General features: G+C 36.4%; 1 protein-coding gene across 1 annotated transcript in view; it reads left to right on the top strand.

The window, feature by feature from the left end:
- Positions 1–19,878, top strand: part of CDK19 (cyclin dependent kinase 19) — a 131,308-nt gene that overhangs the window by 37,651 nt on the left and 73,779 nt on the right. Inside the window, exon 3 of the mRNA XM_072855673.1 lies at positions 14,146–14,256. Coding sequence (XP_072711774.1) covers positions 14,146–14,256 — 111 coding nt within the window. The remainder of the gene's footprint in view (positions 1–14,145; positions 14,257–19,878) is intronic.

The raw sequence follows: 19,878 nt of genomic DNA, 5'->3' as shown, positions 1-19,878 counted from the left end.
CCTGATCCCTTTCCACCTCAGAAAGGATATGGTAGCACTAGAAAAGGTAAAGAGGAGTCAAGAAAGCTGGTGATATAAAACTACTTCTGTATGAACAGAGACAAAATAGACTGGGAATCTGGGTTGGAAGCGGGGAAGCTGAAGGAAGATGTGGGAGGTCTAAAATCAGACTTATATGGAAAAGTTAATTAGGGAATTGCTATTCAGTGTTTATCGGAACAGAAGAGCTAGGGCAACTGAAGGAAGATAGCCAATCTCTCCCCAGTACAACTTAATTTTGAAACACAGCTCCTCATCTTGTAGAGACCAAGGGTAGGACTAAGTTGGGGAGGAGGAGTGCTGTTGGGGGCTAATCAAGCAAATGCACAAAACCAGTGAAGGGCCTTGCTTTAAACTGGTTCTCAAGTCCCTGATCTGGTGGCTTGCTGGAAGCCGACTGCGCATACCATGAAAGGCTTGTGCTGTCTATGTGCTGCTTTACCTGTTCTTTTCCTTGGCGTTTGCCTCAGCTACATCAGGGGCAGGGTAGTAAGCAGACTTGAAACAATTCTTGAGTCTGAATGAAGTACAGCAGCTCTTACTTCTTTGAGTGGGAACATACATGTATTACACGTTTTGTCCTCAGTAGTGTTCTTGTAAATGGCTAAATGGTTTATGTGAACAGTCAGACGGTCATTAGCGCCTAAACTGGAAAATCTCCGCCCAAACAATTAGTTTGGCAAAGTTAAGAGCTACGAACATGCAGGAGGCTTGCTGTAGTCTTGGGGATTCTTAGTAGTGGGTGGTGGTATAATTGTGTAAGAAATTTTCCTAACTTCTGAAAGATGTATTTCTTTTTCTCCTGGCAGTCTGAAGATGTTATTCTAGAAGGAAGATACACATAAATGAACCTTGTCATTCTGATTAGGATTATAAAAATGTTATTTGCTACTGCTAATTGCATGCTTAATGAGATATACCAGGTCTGGAAGAGTTCTGTTGTAGGTCTTGAGAGTGACTTCTAATTACTCATTTCTGCGTAATAGCTGGGACAGTATCTGCACTCGGTTCTCAGGAAGAAAGTCCAATATGAGTGTTCATGGTATGTTGTTTTCAGGGCCACATGGCTTTTGCTGCCTTGGGCGAAAAGTCAGTTCAGCACCCATTTGCTTGCAGTAGAAGTTACTTTAGAGAAAGATTATATTCAGTGGAAGATTAAATGCAGAACGCTACATGCCTAACCTCTCATGGTGGTAGATATTAACCAGTTACTAGTTTTTACTAGTTAACAGTTTCTTCATCTTATTACTTACTGTTGTTACAAAACCTCTCTAACAAAACTGATGCTGTTCTGAGTCCTTATGGGTTGCCATAAGAGCATATTTACTATACCTTGTTTACATTTGTATCTCTCTGCTCACCAAATTTTGTGAATTACATTAAGCCACCTTTTGAGCCTTCCGAGACTATCAGCCCTTATTGGGGGAAATATGGGTTTTGCTGCATTCATTGCCTCATTGAAGAATTTTTCATATTTAATTGAAGAATGAGGAAATAGCAGGCTTTAGATTACAAACTGACTTTGTTTTATCCAGTTGCAGTCTGATCCTGAGAGTATGAGAGGAATCTTGTGGTAGGCGTTTAATGACTTGGGAGACTGCCAATCAACATCTTGTTTTAGCTTGCTTCACGCATTAGGTTTGTCTAACGTGGCTGAAAAGATTGTGGAAAATTTGGATAAAAAGTGAAAACCTATGAGCAAAAGTAGAAAAAATTTAACAGGTAATTGTGTTAATAAACACTAAGAATGATCTAGCCTTGTGCTTCTAGAGCGAAATGCTGAATTTGTTGTGAATAACTGTCAACAGACTAATTACCTCTATAATTCTTGAGTAAAAGCTCTGAAAGAGTAATATTCTTAAATGAATCTTACCCTGAAACAGTATACAAGAAACCTGATTGTAAAACTATGTGCAAAATTTTTGCTATTTTAAACAGACCCAAGTTAAAGGATGTTAAAAACCAAAAAATACTCACATTCTCTCCTCCAGTCTGCAGGCACGTTTCTCACTTGGAGCGTGGTATTCGACTCAATTTATACTTGCAACCGTAGGCTTGTCTATTAGCTTGTTTAACTAGAGGTAAGACATTAAAGCAGATCAGTTGAAGTACATCAAACTTTAATGGATGCTGTCATTCAGAACTAAAGCGGCTTTAACTTGATTCCCATAACGAACAGAGGTTTAATGTGCTTAATATGTTTTGAGTGCATACCTCTGATTTGATCTAATTTTCCATTTAAAGAAGACTTGAACTATAAATTATGTATCTAAACTCCTGCCTCCCAGGCTGGAGTAAGTAGAATGAGTACATATGAAGAATAATCATGAGTTTTTCTTTTTTTTCTTTTTCTTGCTCTTTAACTGTAAGAAAGTCATTTTTTCTTTCAATCCTGAAATATGAAAATACATACAACTTATGCCACATAGTACTGTCACTGAAAACTTAGTGCGATGTACAAGATTATATTATTCCTTCCTGAATAGGAAAATCTACTATTTCCATGATTAAGCATCATGGAAACGGGACCTAACAGAATTGTATCCTGACTGGAGGTAGCTGTTGTTGGTGAATCAGCCATCAGTGTTTGATCCAGATTGGGGCATAGGCACTTGCTTTCATTTCTTTTCAGTTTTGTAGAGCATTGGCTTTATGCTGACTGCAGGATAGCTGATACCTGATCTATTGCAAAACCAGTAGATTCAAATTTAAGCCATGATAGATTTTTTTTTTGAACAGTTTTGAATCACAGGAGAGTGTTGGATTAATACCTTATATTATGAGTGCTGTTTTAATATGCTATTGGAAATTCTAAATTATTGCTAGACTGCTGCCTAATTATAACACTTGATTTATATTCCTGTGTATTTTTATATCTGAGGAATAATTGTATGCAAGTTGAGGTCTTGGATGTGACAGTAGTCAGCAGCAGCGTGTTCTTCGACCTTGAATAATACACTGAGTCCTTTCCAAAGCAGGGGTAGAGTTAAATTCTGGAGTTGGATTCGTAACATTCAGCATGCACACTTGAGAAACTGTGTAGGATTTAAGTTACATGATGTATGCAACATTCCTTGGCTCTTTCCAGGGCTGGGATACCTTCCTTCAAGCTGCAGGGAGTCACCTCTATTTACTTGGAATATTGTCATGAAGTCTTATGTGCTTGAGCTGTGTCCTCTCAGGCACTGTGCCCCTTCCGTTCATCAGGTCAGAGCAGTAGAGAAGACGGCTAAAGCCAGATTTGCCACTTGGTGAGAGTGCTTTAGTTATTGAGCTGTCAGACTACAAAGAGATGCTGGCACTCTCCCAGCCAATTTATTACAGAGCCGAATCTGTTATATATCATCTGAGGGAACCCCTCACGGATTGAATTTTACAGGTGGTTTTGGCAGAGACTTTGGATCTTGGGTATAGGTGCAAGATGGGTGTTGAGCAGCTCAGTGTTGTCATGCTTGATGTGCTCTGGGTCTATATAGAAGCAAAACCGGGAAATTTTCATATCGTATGATAACGAACTTCAGGATCAAAAGCAGAGGTACAGAGTTGCACTTTTCTCTGAGTCCAATAGATGTATTTACCAAGTTGGGAGTCTGGTCTTTATCACTAGTAGGGTATGAGAAGTCGTTGGAAGTTTTTTCAAGATTTTATTTTCATGGTAATTGTCAAATAACTTGTATCATAATTTGTGCTGTGTAGTTTGTATAAACTGTGGAAAATGGAAAGTACCACAAAAATGAAAATTTGATTTAATAATAAAAACATTAATCAAAAAGTCAGTTAGGTAGAGGAGATAATAAGTAAACTTTAGGAATAAAGGGAAAAATAGGTTGTAAAAATATTTTCTATGGGAATTCTTTTCAGGGTAGCATTGCAAACACTGCCCAATCCTTTCCATAGGTTAGAAATTTATTGCCTCTTGAGAGATGCATCACTATGGTGCCCTAATTAATTATGTTGGGGTTGGAAAAACATACTTTTTGGCCATTCTTTTCCTAAAACACTATTTTTCTTACTCTGGTTCATAGAACATTTATCTTTCTGAAGTCTTTTTGAGAGGACAACCCACTTTGTAAAAATGGACGATTGATCAGAATTGATGTCTAGTCTTGTTATTTGGCCTTCTACAGGGGTTTTGGAAAACCTCAGTTGCTGTCACTGTTTATTGTCTGTGAGGTACACTGCAAGAGCAAGGTGGTAACTGGTTGCCAGGAAATCAGAAAAGTGCAGAAATGTTGGAATAAGCACTGCAATGGAAAACTAGTTGCAGTTTAAAAACCCAGACTGAATGTGTAGGTTTGTGGGATTATGTGACACTACTTCTGAACTTTAAAGATATATTAGCAAAGTGGTGTGTTGTCATCCCCCACCCATTGTAAAGACTGTTCTAATACAGCTTTACGTTTAAGAGTCTGTGTTAGTTTGATGGGAAATTTCTTTATCTTCTCAGTAACAGAGGAAATTTTCTTTTCTAGTCAACTGAAAAGTGAAGTCAGGGTATCTTAAAATCTTTAGAAATGACAAACATTCCATATCGCTTTTTAGCAGGTTACTTTCTATAGATGTCTTCAATTTAGTTGTTGGTGTTATCTGAGTGGATGAATGTTCTTTTATTTTATTGTAGGCCAAATAAGGAGAAAAATCTCAGAGACAGAGCTTAAACTTCTCTATACCTTTCAATTGGGAAGAAAATGGGTATTGTTAAATCTGTCAGACTGACCAAATTTGACTACAGAGCTGCCTTTAACAGGAGAGAAAGCATAGAACTCGATTGTCCTAAAAGAAATGAGGTTTCCTTTAGAAAGATGCAGAAATTCAATAATAATTCAGATGTATTTTATAGAAAAGATATGAAAATAAATGATATATTTAATGCATGCACTGGAGCTAAGCTGATATTGTGTGATCTTAACATTGGCATTTCCTTATATAGTTGTATTAAAAATTAACAATTTTCATGGTTTGGAAGTAATTTTACAATAGTTCTTTCTTCCTATTTAAAAGTCTATGCCATGTTATACCATAATGGTAACTAAGAAATGGAAAGAATCATTATACTTGTATTTCTGCCTGTGTTCTTCAAGCAAAATGCTAAAATTACTTAACTTTCTTTTGCTGGGAACCTCAAGTATTAAAAAAGCGGTTACCCTACTTTCTATCCCTTTATTTTAGTTAAAATGTAATACTTATGAAAAGTCTTTTGCCAAGCTTTTGTTTCAGAATAATAATGTTATTTAGCAATGCCAGACCATTTTCAGCTCCCGAAATGAAAATATTTATAGAATAAATACTTTCTTAATCCTTGTCATAGGAGGAGGGTGGGGCAGGTTTTTGTCCTCTTCCTGTCCTGACATTTAGCAATTTACTGGTTAGATTCTGTTCAGTGACTTTTTACTTATTTTTTAAAATGTACTTTATCTTTCTCTTGTGGGAGTTTGGAGCCCTCACAGTTTGGGGGCTATGTGCTTTAGAGAGATGGAAGTGTGAAGAAAGGAAACGGTTGAAGGATGTGTAGAGCATACTTGGAGGGATGTTTCAATATGAAGGACTGCTTGGAATAAAACCGATGAAAATCGGGTTCTGGTATAGGAGAATTAGAGGGAAGATGAGAGTCTGCTTGGACCCGTGCTTTAAAATATTTTGGCTTGTTAATATTAATTTGGAGTGTGCCTTGTAAACTGAGGCAGCACTCCTAGCAGTTCATGTAAGAATGGCCGTAGCTAATTTTTGGCATTTCAGTCTGCCTCCCTACTTGGTTTTGCATGCCAAAGGCTGTCCAAGGACAGAGCTTGACCAGACCAGTATACAAAGACTATGTCCTCTCTGAAGCAGAGCTTAAGCTGCACTTTAAACTTCTACCTTTCTTCTTAGGTTCTTTGGGCAGTTTCTTTGGTTTTGGTATATATGTATCCATGTCCATTTTTATGTTGCCTGCATCTTTTTGAGACCTCTTATACATCTGCCAGCCACAGACACCTTACAGCTGGAAGGACTGGTAGGTGAACCCTCTATACCTGCTCTAGTTTGAAGCTATTACTAGGTAAAGACTTTTTTTTTTTCCAACAAAGCTGAATTTTGAGTAGTTTCTTAATGTGGTACGCTGTTTCAGTTCCCCTCTCTTTTCTTCTTCCTGATAACTTTGAGACTTGTAGCACAGTTGGCAAAAGATTGTTCTTACAAGTTCAATAAAATTAATAGCTGCCTGTTTTTATATTTTATTTTGAGAGGCCCATATATACCTCCCTGAGGGAAAAGCTGCAGCATGAGCTCAATATGATAATAGGCATCAGAGGGCCTATGTGGAAAGGATAATATTAATAACACGGAGGAGAGAATCTAGTCTTGATTAATAACATCTAAATAAGTTGGAATTTTTAAAGAGCTTCTGAAGGAGTAAAATGATCTTTATGTTCTTTTGAAAACCCCAGCTTCAATTTAAAACCGACTTCAGTGACCCTAGAGGCTTTGAATATATTCATCACACAAGAGGCGGCTTTAAAATTCTACACCGTACAATTGCTTTTATGAGCAATTAGGCTCGTGCTTTCGTCTTTCCGACTTCTTCTGATCCACATCTCTGCCAGTTGAAAGTTTTGGTTCTAACCTTGAAAACTGTTAAATGCATTTCCATCAAAGAAACTACCAAGGTTGTTCCAGATCAGTTTAACTATGTAGATCAAAAGACTGGAGTAAACTACGTGAAAGATAGGAACACCTCTTAGATGAGATTGGCTTCAGAATAAATTTCTGAAGAGGGTTATGGGTTTTGTCATTGCTGACACAGAAATACATGTTTACTGCAAGGTTTACTAGTGTAAGTAGTGAGAGCAGTGGTTGTCATCCTGTTTTCTCTAATTTTTCTTAGGTTTCCTTCACAGCAAGATGAAAGCGTCTATCCTCACCCTACTTTTGTAGGTGGTAGCTAGAAAGCGTTATTCATCCTATGGTGAAAAAGTGTTTCTGTGCAAGAGTTACTTCCTTGAGGAATGTACTGTCTAACTATTTTTAAATGTGCTAAATGCCTTCATAATTGATCATGTTGTTTACATTAGTAACAGCATAACTCTCCTCCTGTCTCACAGAAGTTGTCTCTTTCTTTTGGGGGGAAAAAGGCAGAACTTTCTATACCTCAAAAGTGCAAGAGACTTCCTAGTTACTAGTCTACTTCACGTAAAAGTTACTTGCATTATATGTTGACAGACAATTTGTAGGCTTAGTTCTAAGAGTTTAAACCAAATTACTGTAGGAGCTGGCTATCTATTGGCACATGATCTTTTTCATCTGCTGGAGATGATCAATAAAACCTCACCAAACCCACCTTTCATGAAGGCTTCTATAAAAGCACATACTACATAGACATTACATCACTGAATCTAGTGGCTGACTGTTATATCAAATTCATCAAGTAATTTTTTTTCCAATGATGATCAAGCTGCAAATGAGACATACTGTTTTCCCTGCTATTGAAAAGCTATTCCTGAACCTTCCTGTTCACGAGATGCCATCTTGCAGAGTAAATTTATCTGTTATCAGTTGTATCTGTCTGTTCTTGAACCATGATTGCCATTTAGCGTAATTATGTCTTTCATCTTTGGTGCTCACGCCTTTGTATTTTAGTGGATATCAATCTCGTTTCCTTTCAATGTTTGATTAGTTACAGTAATTGAGCAAGCTTTTTCTACCCTGTTGAGGGATAGATTGTTTGCTCCTCTGATCACCCTTTGCCTTTTTCAGGGTGAGTTCATCTTTTTGTGTGTGTGTGGAGGAGGAGATATTTGAGCATAGGTAAAGAAAACTGTATATAGTATTTTAAGAATATATCACAGAAGTCTTTTTGTGTATTGATATCAATACATCCCTTTCTCTCCTGTAAATACCTCAACTAGCATATCTAGTGTCAGTTTTACCCTCTTAATTTTGTTTGTTGATTTATAGTAATCCAGTTTTACCTTCTTGTTGCTGGCACTTCTCAGTCTGTAGTAGAAATTCTTGGTTAGTTTCTAAGTGCATGAATTCAGATTTTGTGCTGTTAATTTAATCCCATTTCTGTTACTCTTTGGTTATTCAGTCATAGAATAAAGTACTGTAAAAGATGATGTATTATCACACTCCTTCATTGGGAATGCTACCTTTATTTAATCAGATAATTTCATTCACACTTATGATTTTGATGCTAAGATGCGTTTTATTAATAATCTCAATACCTATTCTTTGGTAACTCTCCAAATAGTTAATATATAGAACTAATTTACCTTGAAATGTTTTCTATCAGCAGCTGCCTTTTTAGGTAGTTTCTTCCTCACCTCAGAGTTCTTCCAGTTGTCATCTTTCCCATCTGACGAAGTACTTAATGCTCTTGTAAAGTTGAAATGTGAGCACGGATCTTGTGCTTGTATAGAAAATCAGTTTTCAGAGAAGAAAATCAGGATAGTTTGTTTTTAATACATTTTTCTTTATATTCATGGTTTCAAAATGTTTTTTGCTTGCTTAGCATGATACTGTTCTTGGATTAACAGGTCTGCAAATGTCTTGTCTCCTTTCCCTGTCCCCTTTATAAATGTATGTGCTATATTTGCTAATCATATGATGCCGCCTCTGAGTTCTGCTTGTATCTGACTTGTGCTAATTTTCACTTTCTTAAACGTGAGCCATTTGCTTTATGCGTATGTTCTTTCTGTCCATGGTCAGTATCATAGTCATCATTAAAACCTGAGGTAAAAGATTTTAGAACTTTATTTTTGTCTTTAAACTATATGATATCCTACTTTTACTTTCTTACTCTTGTGCTTGCACACTCTCTTGTGCTCCTTCTCTGGCTGGACAATCTTTTCTGTTTATTTTGACTTTCCATGCAAAGTCTAACTCAGCTTGACTGCTGGCACTTTACATTTCCAATGCTTCAAGCTTCCATACCAATTCTGTTGCCAACTCAATTTTTCTCAGGCATCAGAGACTTTCCCATCATGACCTCCACCCCTCCCTGCTATAGGATACGTTCACTTGTGAGGGAAACGCTCAGTGTCCCTCATGAGAGAACTTGCTCGTCAGACAGTGAAAGAAATTACTAGCAATTCTGCATATACTGTGGAGCTACCTGGAATCCTACAAGCTGTTTCATGCTATTTGGGCTATCCAAATGCAGCACTTTAAAATTTGAGACTGTGGCATCAGCTAAGAGCTGTGATGAGCAAAGATACTTGTACAATTCTCTTGACCAGAAGAATAATTAAAAAAAAATCTAATAAGTTTACAAGAAAGCCATTGTACAGGAGGGTCAGAATTGCACAGACGTTGACAATTCAGAATGATGTCCTTTTCAATGACTTTCTGCCTAAACTGCTTTGTATGCTGTTACCAAGGAAGAAATGTACTGTAACTCACCTGAGCGACAGGTTTTTATTAGCATTTTACTGCAAGTTGGGTATGATGGACCTTAAATTTTAGAGGAACAGTAAGCTAAAGTACTATTAAAATACGATGCTGTGTTCACTTAGTAATAAATTCTAGCAGTTGCAGATCCTTTTTACGTTCATGTTGTTATCTTGCAATGCAATGTTGTCAGGTACACTGGAATCTTTCAATTACTAGGACAGTATATTAATTTCTTCTTTCTAGCTTTAGACTTGAATTAACCAAGTCTCCAAACTGATTTACTTCAGCACAAGACCTAAGAAAAATAGTATTGGTATTACATTTAATTCATCTGTTTTGTATGTTTAAAGTTTATACAGCAATCTGTGGTGCAGAAGAGCTGTAGACAATGATTTACTGTGTCTTTGAAGTTGTCCTTGGGATTCTAGGTATGGCTAAAATGCACATTTGTGAAGCGTGTTTATGGTGATGAATGGACATACAACCATTTCAGAAAAAGGTGCATGACTTAACGGTTAGATGTATGTGGCATGTGACAGCTAATAAAGTGAGTAGTGGAAGGCGAAACTGCAAGGTGAGCCATTAGACTAGGCTACAGTCTTACCTAAAGAGAGAGTCGTAAGACTATACTTATTTTCCCCTTCTGCCCTATATCTCCTATTTGGACAATACATTTAAAAATTAGTTCTTATTCAAAGAACTGAAGTCAGGTTCATTCTCAGCCTGCACGAAGGCAATAGGAACCCCCAGCCCTTCATAGTAGAAGCTGGCAGAAAAGCAAAAGTGGCAAATCTAACATGAGATGAGTTAGGTCTTTGTTTTCAAGATTAGGATTAGCTGAAGAACTAGGTGCTACCCTTGGCATCCTTTAAAGCACTACAGAATTTTGAAGCCATTTAGGCAAAGATTAATGATGATACAGTTAGGTGGTAGGTGTAGAAGTTAAATATTGACAAAATTCTAGTCAAACATAAAAGTCGCTAGCGTAGGTAGTTGATATAACTGTGATGCAAGTAGCTTTAAATACATCCCCCTGTTTTCAGATATTGGCTTCCACCTGTCTGCTTTAATGAAAATATGGCTTCCGAAGTGTCTGATTTCTTTTTAGCTAAATCTTATATCGATACTTGTCTTTGAAACACTTGTCTGAAATATGCTGTATCTTGATTTCAATAGCTATGTATTTGGTTCTGCCCTATATTCCTTTCTGATCACGTCTTTCCAGTGCTGTTTGAATGACTCTCCTAATCTCTGCTCTTTTTGTACCTGTGAGCAACATCGGTTCTGTCTCTGTGGTCACCTTCTCTTCTGCTGTAGTCCATCTCTAGAGGAGATTATTTTTAGGCATAAATCTGACTAACATTTCTGTTCATGACTCGAGCTAATCAGTTGTACCCTAAGCTATAGTTTTTGAACTCGTCTTATTGGTGTCTAGCACTGTTGCAAGCCCAGTAGCTAGAGCAGAGCTCCTGTTCTTGACCCAGTGTGTTGGACTTGGGAGCCGACGTTTCCTTGGTCTGGCTCCCACTGCTGAAGCACCAGCTGCTGCGGCACTGGTAGTCTTGACGGCCAGACTGCAACAAAGCCTTTAAAACCATTCTGGTTTGGATACGTGCCACTTTTTTTCCACTTGAAGCTGTCTATTTTACATGGCCTGCTGCTATATTAGGGTTGTGGCTCTGTAGAAGAAAACTTATAAAGATCTGTTGTTTGCTAAAACTACAAAAGCACTTCCAAAATATGACTATCCATGGTAATTGCAAAGCATTCACTTAAGATAGACAAATGAGAATAACACAAAAATTTAGTTGTCTTCCTCCTTAATTAACAAATTTGTTCATTTGTTGGAGCACAGAATAGATAACACACAAGTTTATTTAAATATTCTTAATAATAGCTTATCAGTATTTTCTGTTGCACAGTTAGATGGAACAAGATAACAAGTTTTCAGTTTAGTTTTTGATATTGGTCAGTGTCTAATACAACTACAGAATGAGTTTGTTAGAGAATAGAGTTCTTAAACATTTTGTATAAATTATGAATATCCTCTTAAATATAACTGTTAGATAAGGTGTATTTTGGTAGGTATTCATGTCTCTGAAATGTTTTGCTTTGTAAGTGCTTCTCTTGAGAGAAAAAAAATACATCGTTATTTATAAGGCTACTGTAGCCCCTGTGATTAAAGTATCAGGAACATCTCTAGATTGCAACTTTAAAAATAACCGTATTGCTTTTAACATGTTCATTTACAATATGGTTTAGAAAAATTGCTAGGTTTTCCGAGCAGAACAGGCTTGAGAAGCAGGCGGGTAGAGAGTGCATCTGTAACCTGCATAAACAGACTGTTGGTCTGGTGGGAGCTCTTGCCATCTATGGCTGCAACTATGAACAGTCACCCAGTAGCTGAAAAATGCAGCATCGGAACGTTTTAGCAGAGACTGTTTGTTGGCCTTAGTGCTCTGTTCAGCTTCAGGTCAGATACAGACATTCTCTGTTAGAAACTCAACACGTGTAGTATAAAACTAACATAAGATTTCTTCCTCATGTTCTCATGGTTTTTTTATGAAAATCAGTGTTTAAGATCATCCCAGTAACAGTTTGATTCTGTCAGGTGAAAAATGCTGGGTTTGGATAAGGATGCTTGTGTCATCTAAGTTGAATCAAAAGAGGAGAACAGTGCATTAGAAATAACTTACTCATTGTAAATGAGTATATGTTGTTGTTTAGGATAAGGAACTTACCACTTTCTTTAATATGAAAGTATCCTTTTTCATGACTTGTATGAAAAGGAGAGGTTTTAGGTTTCGTTTATTAGTCAGGCTGTTCTGATAGATGGTGACCACGGCTATGTCCGAGGTCTCTGTGTGGGCTGGCATGAGCAGCGGTGTTTGAGAGCTGCAGAACACACACATTCCTGTCTTGTTTTTGTATAGCACCTTTCTGTTAATGCACAACACTTTAGGCATTCTTTCTGTTCTTATGCTCTACACAATATTTCTGTTAACTTGTTTATTATATGCTAGCATTTGATATGGAACTGTGTTCTCTTTGGCTGTTTCTTACTGCAAAGTTTTACTTATTTTGAGAGTGCTTTATTTATTTTTTATTTTTTTATAAGTTGTAATTATTTTATATTGCTATTGCTGCCAATAGTGTCTTTAAGAAAAATCTAATAGCAGTTAAAAAAAAGTGCCAACTATAATGTGTTGGGTTTTTTTCCTCCCCCTAGTTTAAAAATTATCCTAAAATGAAAAGAACTCTTTATTAAAAAAGAAAATAGGCAGAGGCATCACGTCAAATCCCTACTGGAAAATAGCTTTTACTGTTACTAAAGACAAGGTATACGGCAACATCTCTTGATGCATGTTGAAGAGAGACAATTTTAATTTCTACGGTTTTGTTAGTTTATAATTCTGTAAGTTGTTACTATTTGTTAAGCGGTAAAATGATTTTCACTGTATCTCATAAGTGATACCTGGGCATTGCTATTGATCAGTTCATTAGGGAGGAATTGCTTTCTTTTAGAGCTAGAAATGCTTGGTGTTAGGGAGAGGAAGAAACAAAAGGAAGAAAGCATTGCCTGCATGGTAGGAAAAGCATTTAAATTATTTCATTTTCTGGAAAACTGGAATAGCTTTAAGCAGTTGTAATATTCTTTAGAAGATTTCTTGTCTTGACAGATATCTGTATAGCCAAAGGATAATATAATTTAAAATTAATCCTTTTGCTTATTCCCTCCCACCCCAAATAAACATCTCAAGTCTTTCTCTGTAAGGTGAAAAAAGGGAAGATTCATTTTTCTCAAATGTGCCTTGGAACCTACTTCATTTACTATTTTGCCATTATAAATTGATGCTTGGCAATTTATATAGTAGTGCTGCAGATGCAAGCAATTTTCAGATAAAACAGAAGCGATCAATCATTCTTGTGACTGCAGTATGGAGGCAAAAAAAAAAAAAAAGTGATTCCATGGAAATGATATTTTTGGGAGTACCGCTTCCCAGCTCCTCCTGAGGACTGATTCAATCTGGCAGAAGGGTGACTTCAGCAGCGGTGCCTGCTTTAATGTGCTAATTAGTCATGAGATCTAGTTTTCTTTCTGGCAAGCAGTAAATAAGCTTGGGTTTATTTCTGGATTACAGGATGGTAGTTGAAACAACCATAGAAAAATGGGTTTGGTAAACTTTTCTTTGAAAACACCCTTATGTTCGGGGAACAGCAACCCCATGGACTTCCAGGCAAGTGAGGCAGGGATCCAATGCAAAAGAAAATTATTGGTAATACAATAATTACGTGGTGATCAAGAACTGCGTTGTCCGCACAAAGAACTGGACCAGCTGCACAAGCTTCATTCTGGCATCCTTAAATCCCAGTGTTCGCCTTTGATAAGAGAACAGTTATGTTTGTGTGTAATAACATCCTTGAAGGTAGAAGCTGAGGGTGAGTGGGATAAATAGGTAGGATAGGCAGCTGTGTGCTGAGTGTGGGGGGGAGAGAGGTAGCTAGTGATGGTCAGCTGTGCTTGCAGAAGAGCAACCCATGCCACGGAGGCTGTGTATATCCTCCTGATTTTGACATTTTGAGGATAACGTGTTGAATCAGTGGTACCTTTTCTTCTGGGGCCTGCTTTAGGATTACTTGCTTGTTATTTGCAGTAAGACACCTGTTCTGTTTTTTGTTGTTCTTTCTTTTCTTAACAAGCAAAGAAGTAACAAGAGCTTCTCTGTTTCTCTGCAGCTTTTACGAGAGTTGAAGCACCCTAATGTGATTGCATTGCAGAAGGTTTTCCTTTCTCACAGTGACAGAAAGGTTTGGCTGCTGTTTGATTATGCTGAACATGATTTGTGGGTAAGTACAGATTTCCCTGAGTGTCTGAGGTAGTGTAATATGAGCTTGTTCAAACTGAAGTGTGTGTGGTGTACCTTCAGATAGTGCAGAGATGCATAAATTTCTTGCTCTGTCATTAAGGGTCTAACCGACATCCTGTTCTTTGTACACTTTAAAAAATTCTACATAGCCTTCTGCAGGTTTTAAAGTCAGATTTCATTTTGAAGCTAAAAGAATTTTTCTACAAGCTTTAATTGGAGTTAAAGAAAGCATGCATTTTCGCTGCAGTCTTACACACACACACACACACACAAAAAAAAAAAAGAAAAAAGGAGAGGGACTGCTTTACTGAGTCCTCTCACTGAGATATAGTGGAAGTGACCAACATTCAATCATCTAATTCTAAACAGTGAGTTTGTGACAGTATGAATGGAAAGAAAATAAGAAAAAAAAGTAAGCACTGCTATTTGGGCCTACTGATGGACTATCACTACTACGTGGAAGAGGAGTAGACTTAGATGTCTGTTTTTAAGTTTCTAGCAAAATATGACCTGATTTGATTTAATCTATTGTAGAGGTGGACATCAATGACATCGTGAGTTGAACTCGGATACAACTATTCAAGCTCCACACATATTGATAAGATGTGAATTGCTTGGACCTGGATTTATCTTTAAACCCAAAAGATACTGAACACTTACTAAGAGTAATCAATATGCTTATAATTCCTTTGAAAATACTGGCAAGGAGAGGAAGTGGTAATATTAATTCCAATATTACTTTTTAAGGCTTCAATAATATCGAAGTTGCTATTACTAATGTTAGTGACAAACTGCTCAATTTTTTTGTACTTAGCCCTCAAGAGCGAATGAATATGTACTTGTAAATGACACAAAATTGTAATCTGGAAGAAAAGTAAACTTAGACCATGCAAAAAGATACTTCTGGCTCAGAACAAGTAAAGCCATGGTATTTCATTCCCCTTCATATGCTTAAAAATATTTAATTTGATTTCTCTTATGAGGTAGCAGCTTTGTATTTTAAAAGTTTTCTTCATCAAAGTACAGTGTACACTGAGAGTTTGTGTATTTCTCACGACTGGTGACAGTGATGATGAGTAGGAATGCAGCAGCTAAAACCCTGTATGGACAGAATTTATTTGTGCATCAATTGAATTTATTCATTTTATAGAACAACCACAACAAACACATTTTACTGCTACATTGAATGGCATGTTTAAAACACCTTTTTTCTAACCTTTTCCATTTGAATTTATTTTGGGCATGTGGTTTTTACACTATGTGGTGATTTTTCACATGGTTTAACAGTTTTAGACAAAGAATCACTGCAGCCTAATGTTCTTACCACTCCTCACATCTGGCTGGGTATTGGTCATAATCTCAGTGAAGTTAATTCTTTTCCATTATTTGAGACTGAAATGTTTGTTACACTAGTTATTTGATGTGAACTGGTCTCCCACTTCCTAACTCTTACTTTTTTTTCTATGGGACATGCTACACAAATCATTTCTCCTTTCCTGTATAATTGCCCATGTGTCCTTGCTTCTTAAGCCTTTGCCAGGAATTCTTTTTCCTCCCTTGCATAAAGTTAGCCACGTTCAAGGCACTCTTGGTTCTGGCTTAACCTTGGTCCTCATTTCCTTTACTGTCAACGCTTCCCAAGCATCGCTCTTAATTCCCCTTTTGTCTCTTTTGCTCACTCCCAACTTTGTGTCTTTTTCCACGCTGCCTCCTACACATGGAACAGCCTCCCAATTAACGTACGTAAAGCTCCTTCACTATCCTCCTTCAAAAAAACTCCTGAAAATCCACTTACTTTGTAACGCATTTCAGTAATAACAACCACTTGTCATTCTGTCTGTGTTGTGTTGTGTTTGCATTTCCTGTGCTTTACAGCTTGTGCCCTTTCAGCTCTTTGGGGTAGAAATTGTAGTAGGGGACTGGCATATTTTGTTACTGCTTAGCACCATGTGCTCCCCCAGCACTACATAAAAACAAAGTAAGTCTATTCGTTGTGGGTATCAGTTTAGAAGGATTTAAGTTTTGGAACTGTAGATGTACTGTCACTAGAGAGATGTAGATTCCCAGAGACCAATGGTTTGAAATGTAGGTAGCTTAGCTACTTACCAAAATTTGTCTGTAAGTATGGGAATCATCCTTCTGTTCAAAGCTGCCCAGCTTTAGTAACTCCTATTGGCTTCAATGAGAAGAGTAAATGCTCATCGCTTACAAACATCAGATTAATTAAAATCATTACATTTTCAGCTTCTGTACTGGAACCATTTGGCAAGAGATGAATAAACTATATTAGATCCTATCTTATTTTGTTCATTTTGTAATACTGAAAAAAATTGTCCTGTTCTAATGAGGAAAAATGGTGGTGCCAGTTAGGCTTATTAAAAAGTTCTTTTATGGTGAGCAAGAACTTTTTTTTTACTTTGCATTTGATTCCCAAGGATTAGACTGCTCAAATCTGTAATTTGAGTATAGATAGCAGCATACTTTATAATTTGCTATAACTTCTGTTGATACTATTACGAAAGGATGAAGAAAGCTATGCTAATTTGAACTACTTTTGACAGGTATTGGTGAAGACTTACTATGTTGTCCTTGCCTACAAACATATTCACCGTTTAATAACTAAGACTATCAAAGATTTTTCCTTCATCACCTCTGAAGTTACATTATATAAAACAATGCAAAGCCATTCATGAGATTATGGTAAAGAATGTCTAAGAATGTAGCAATTCTTTTGACCAATTGATTTATAATGCTTGTTTGGTTTACTTACCAAAATTCTTAGTGTAATCCACAAATTACTTCCTTACCATTTTTCTTGGCTTTAGTCTCTGTCAACTGGTAAAGTTCTTAGGCTGTTGGATGTGCCACACATGTTAATTTATAGTGTATTGTCTACACTGTCATCACTGTTTATATATGCTCATGCTATGAAGTAAATGCAAGATTCCTTAGCTTGTAGCTCAGTGTAAAAGGAGCATCTGACGCAAGGTTAAAAATGTGTATGTTCACAGATGCCATTGAATATCTCATACATTATAAGCCACATCCTTTCTTAATTCCTGGTAACTTACTTCGGTCTCACACCTTTATATTCCAGTTATCTGAAACTTTCAGCTTAAAATGTTCATAGCCACAGAACCAACCATCTCCTGTTTCTTCTCTTGTGAGGGATGTTCCTTTTTCAATGTCTACTCGTAAGGTCTTGGATGCTTTTAATCCAAATTGTATCCAGGTTTTCTGCCTTGATTAATTTATGTTGAGATTAAAAAAATGTAATTCAGTTAACACATAGCTGAGTTAATTTTAAGTCCACAAGTGGAACTGATACTATTTTTAAGTTACCTTTTCCAGTACACAGTTAGAACTTCATAGTCTTACAGACTATGCATGGATGAAATCTTTCCAAGAAAGTGTAATTCCTGCAACTGATATGTGTGTTTTTCTGCTATGTTCATTTTTGACCTTAAAAAAAAAAAGTTTTTGCTGTTTTATCAATAAGGAATAACTTATTTTCCTATTCAACTTTCATGTATGTTCTTATTTTACCTTAGTCTTAAGTTGTATACCGCTGTCCAGAACTTCCTATCTAAAGCTCACGCACTTTAAGACATTATTCAAATTTATATGAAATACATTAAATGCATAATGATTATGATGATTACTTAATTGGACTTTAAGAAAAGTTTGATCCAAATGAGATCTGCTCTGGAGGTGAATTCTATTTGTTGTCAGTGTAGTTACTTTTAGCCATTGGAGAGGTTATAATACTTAGAGCTTTTCTTTTGTTCCCAGCTACTCTCCTATACTTTTACAGCATCAGCTTTTTAGTACTGGAAATATTTTCTAAAGCACACATTTTTGGTTTTAGTACTGCAGATAAGCACAAATTCAATGTCTTCAATTCCATAGTCTCTATATTTTTAAATAGGATTTTTGATTCTAAACAACACTTTTGTAACTTTGTTTTTAATATATATTCTAAATTGGTAGGGTATCTACTTTTCTAGCTATGGTACAGAGTTAATTCTCAGACTCATTTAATATGTGCATGTAACTCAAAGCTTTAAGACCCCCTTTTCTGGAAATCTATGTTGTAACTTAAATCAGAACCTTCTGAAGTTTTTTTTTTTTAATCTCATTCTGAAAAACAATTACTTTTATCACAGTAAAATGTATTGAATGTGTTTTATAGCCTTAAAAAACATTGTTGGTTCTTAATAAGTGATTAAATAAATTATTAACTATGATTTGATAATACTGAATGCGATGATACATTCACTATCCAAGACCAGTTAAACCATGATGTGGGCATTTTTTAGGTTTGGTTGAATGTTTCTCCCTTATTATTAGATTCCAGTGATCTCTAACAACTAACTGCTTAGCAGCTAATACCACTGAGAAACTTGGAGTAAAACTTATCTTGAAATTATTGTCCATATATTTTTATTATTATCAACAGACTGCCTTTGTATTATATGAAATACTTGTTATGTATATATTCTTCCTTTAAAAAATGTAGGATAGATATTATAAGCATAGTCATGTGTACCTAACCATAATCATCAAATAATGGAAAGGAGAAAATACTCTTCCTACATGTGAATTTTGTAACACTAGCTGACTCTCTCAGTATACAAATAATGTACTTAATTTCAGCTAACGACATTCTGAATAATGTTCTTCTATGCTAAATGAAATTGTGAGGGTGTTGCATACAGATTTGTGCAATAAATCTGCACGTTTGTTTAATCACATGAATGTTTTCTATTAGAGTTTTAAAGTCTTCCTCAAATATGAGGTAATCAGTTATAATTCTTTCTTCCAGTAGGCTTCAGTTTAGCTCTTAATCATGACGATAATTCAGATGCTAGTTGATCACAAATATTTTCATATACATGAAAGTACTTTTCTCAGTGTAGCAGTTTTATTTTTCTCTTTTAATTTTCTATAGTCATGTGTATGTTTTCGTTTTAATTCAGTCCTGCTCTACTAGGTGATTCTTTGTGCAGTCTTCTCTGTCGTGTGCATATTTACCAGTACAGGATTCTGCTAGCTGGCAGAAGAATGCAAGATTTGTTGGGGTAGAAGGAAGTGGGCTGGCATAAGTTTTGACTGCTTTAAAGTTACAATTTTTATCATCAGCCATTGTTACAGGAAGTCTTTACAGCATGATTTATCCCTTCCAAATATAATGGATGGGGTCTTTTTGACACTGAAGTGATGGTTGGATGTCTTGCAGAGAGCAGCGCCATTCCTTGTTGATAGCTGTCTGTTCTGAGAATGTGCTTGTCATGTCACAAAACTTGCTTTTTCTGCCAGAGCTGTAGAGATTTGAGGGTAGTTTGTGGGTTCACTTTCTGTACCACAAAGTGTGAGAAGTGGAGGAGGCAACAGGTAGGAGCAGACCTCAAAGACAGAGGCAAGGGTGCAAAAGCATAAAGTGTGCGAAGAATTAACATGAACAGAGCGGTGTGAATACTGGGTGTTTCAGATATGTACTGAAAGGCTAGTTGAATTCTGATGTTTTTTATTATCATATAGAGTTATTTTGACATATTTGGATCTGAAAGCTCTAGAATGAGAGAGACCCCATCAGAACCTG

This window comes from Ciconia boyciana, chromosome 3, assembly GCF_034638445.1.
Source record: "Ciconia boyciana chromosome 3, ASM3463844v1, whole genome shotgun sequence".
NCBI classification, from domain to species: domain Eukaryota; kingdom Metazoa; phylum Chordata; class Aves; order Ciconiiformes; family Ciconiidae; genus Ciconia; species Ciconia boyciana.
The sequence above is the reverse complement of the archived record's forward strand: the minus strand, read 5'-3'. Positions and strand labels throughout refer to the sequence as shown.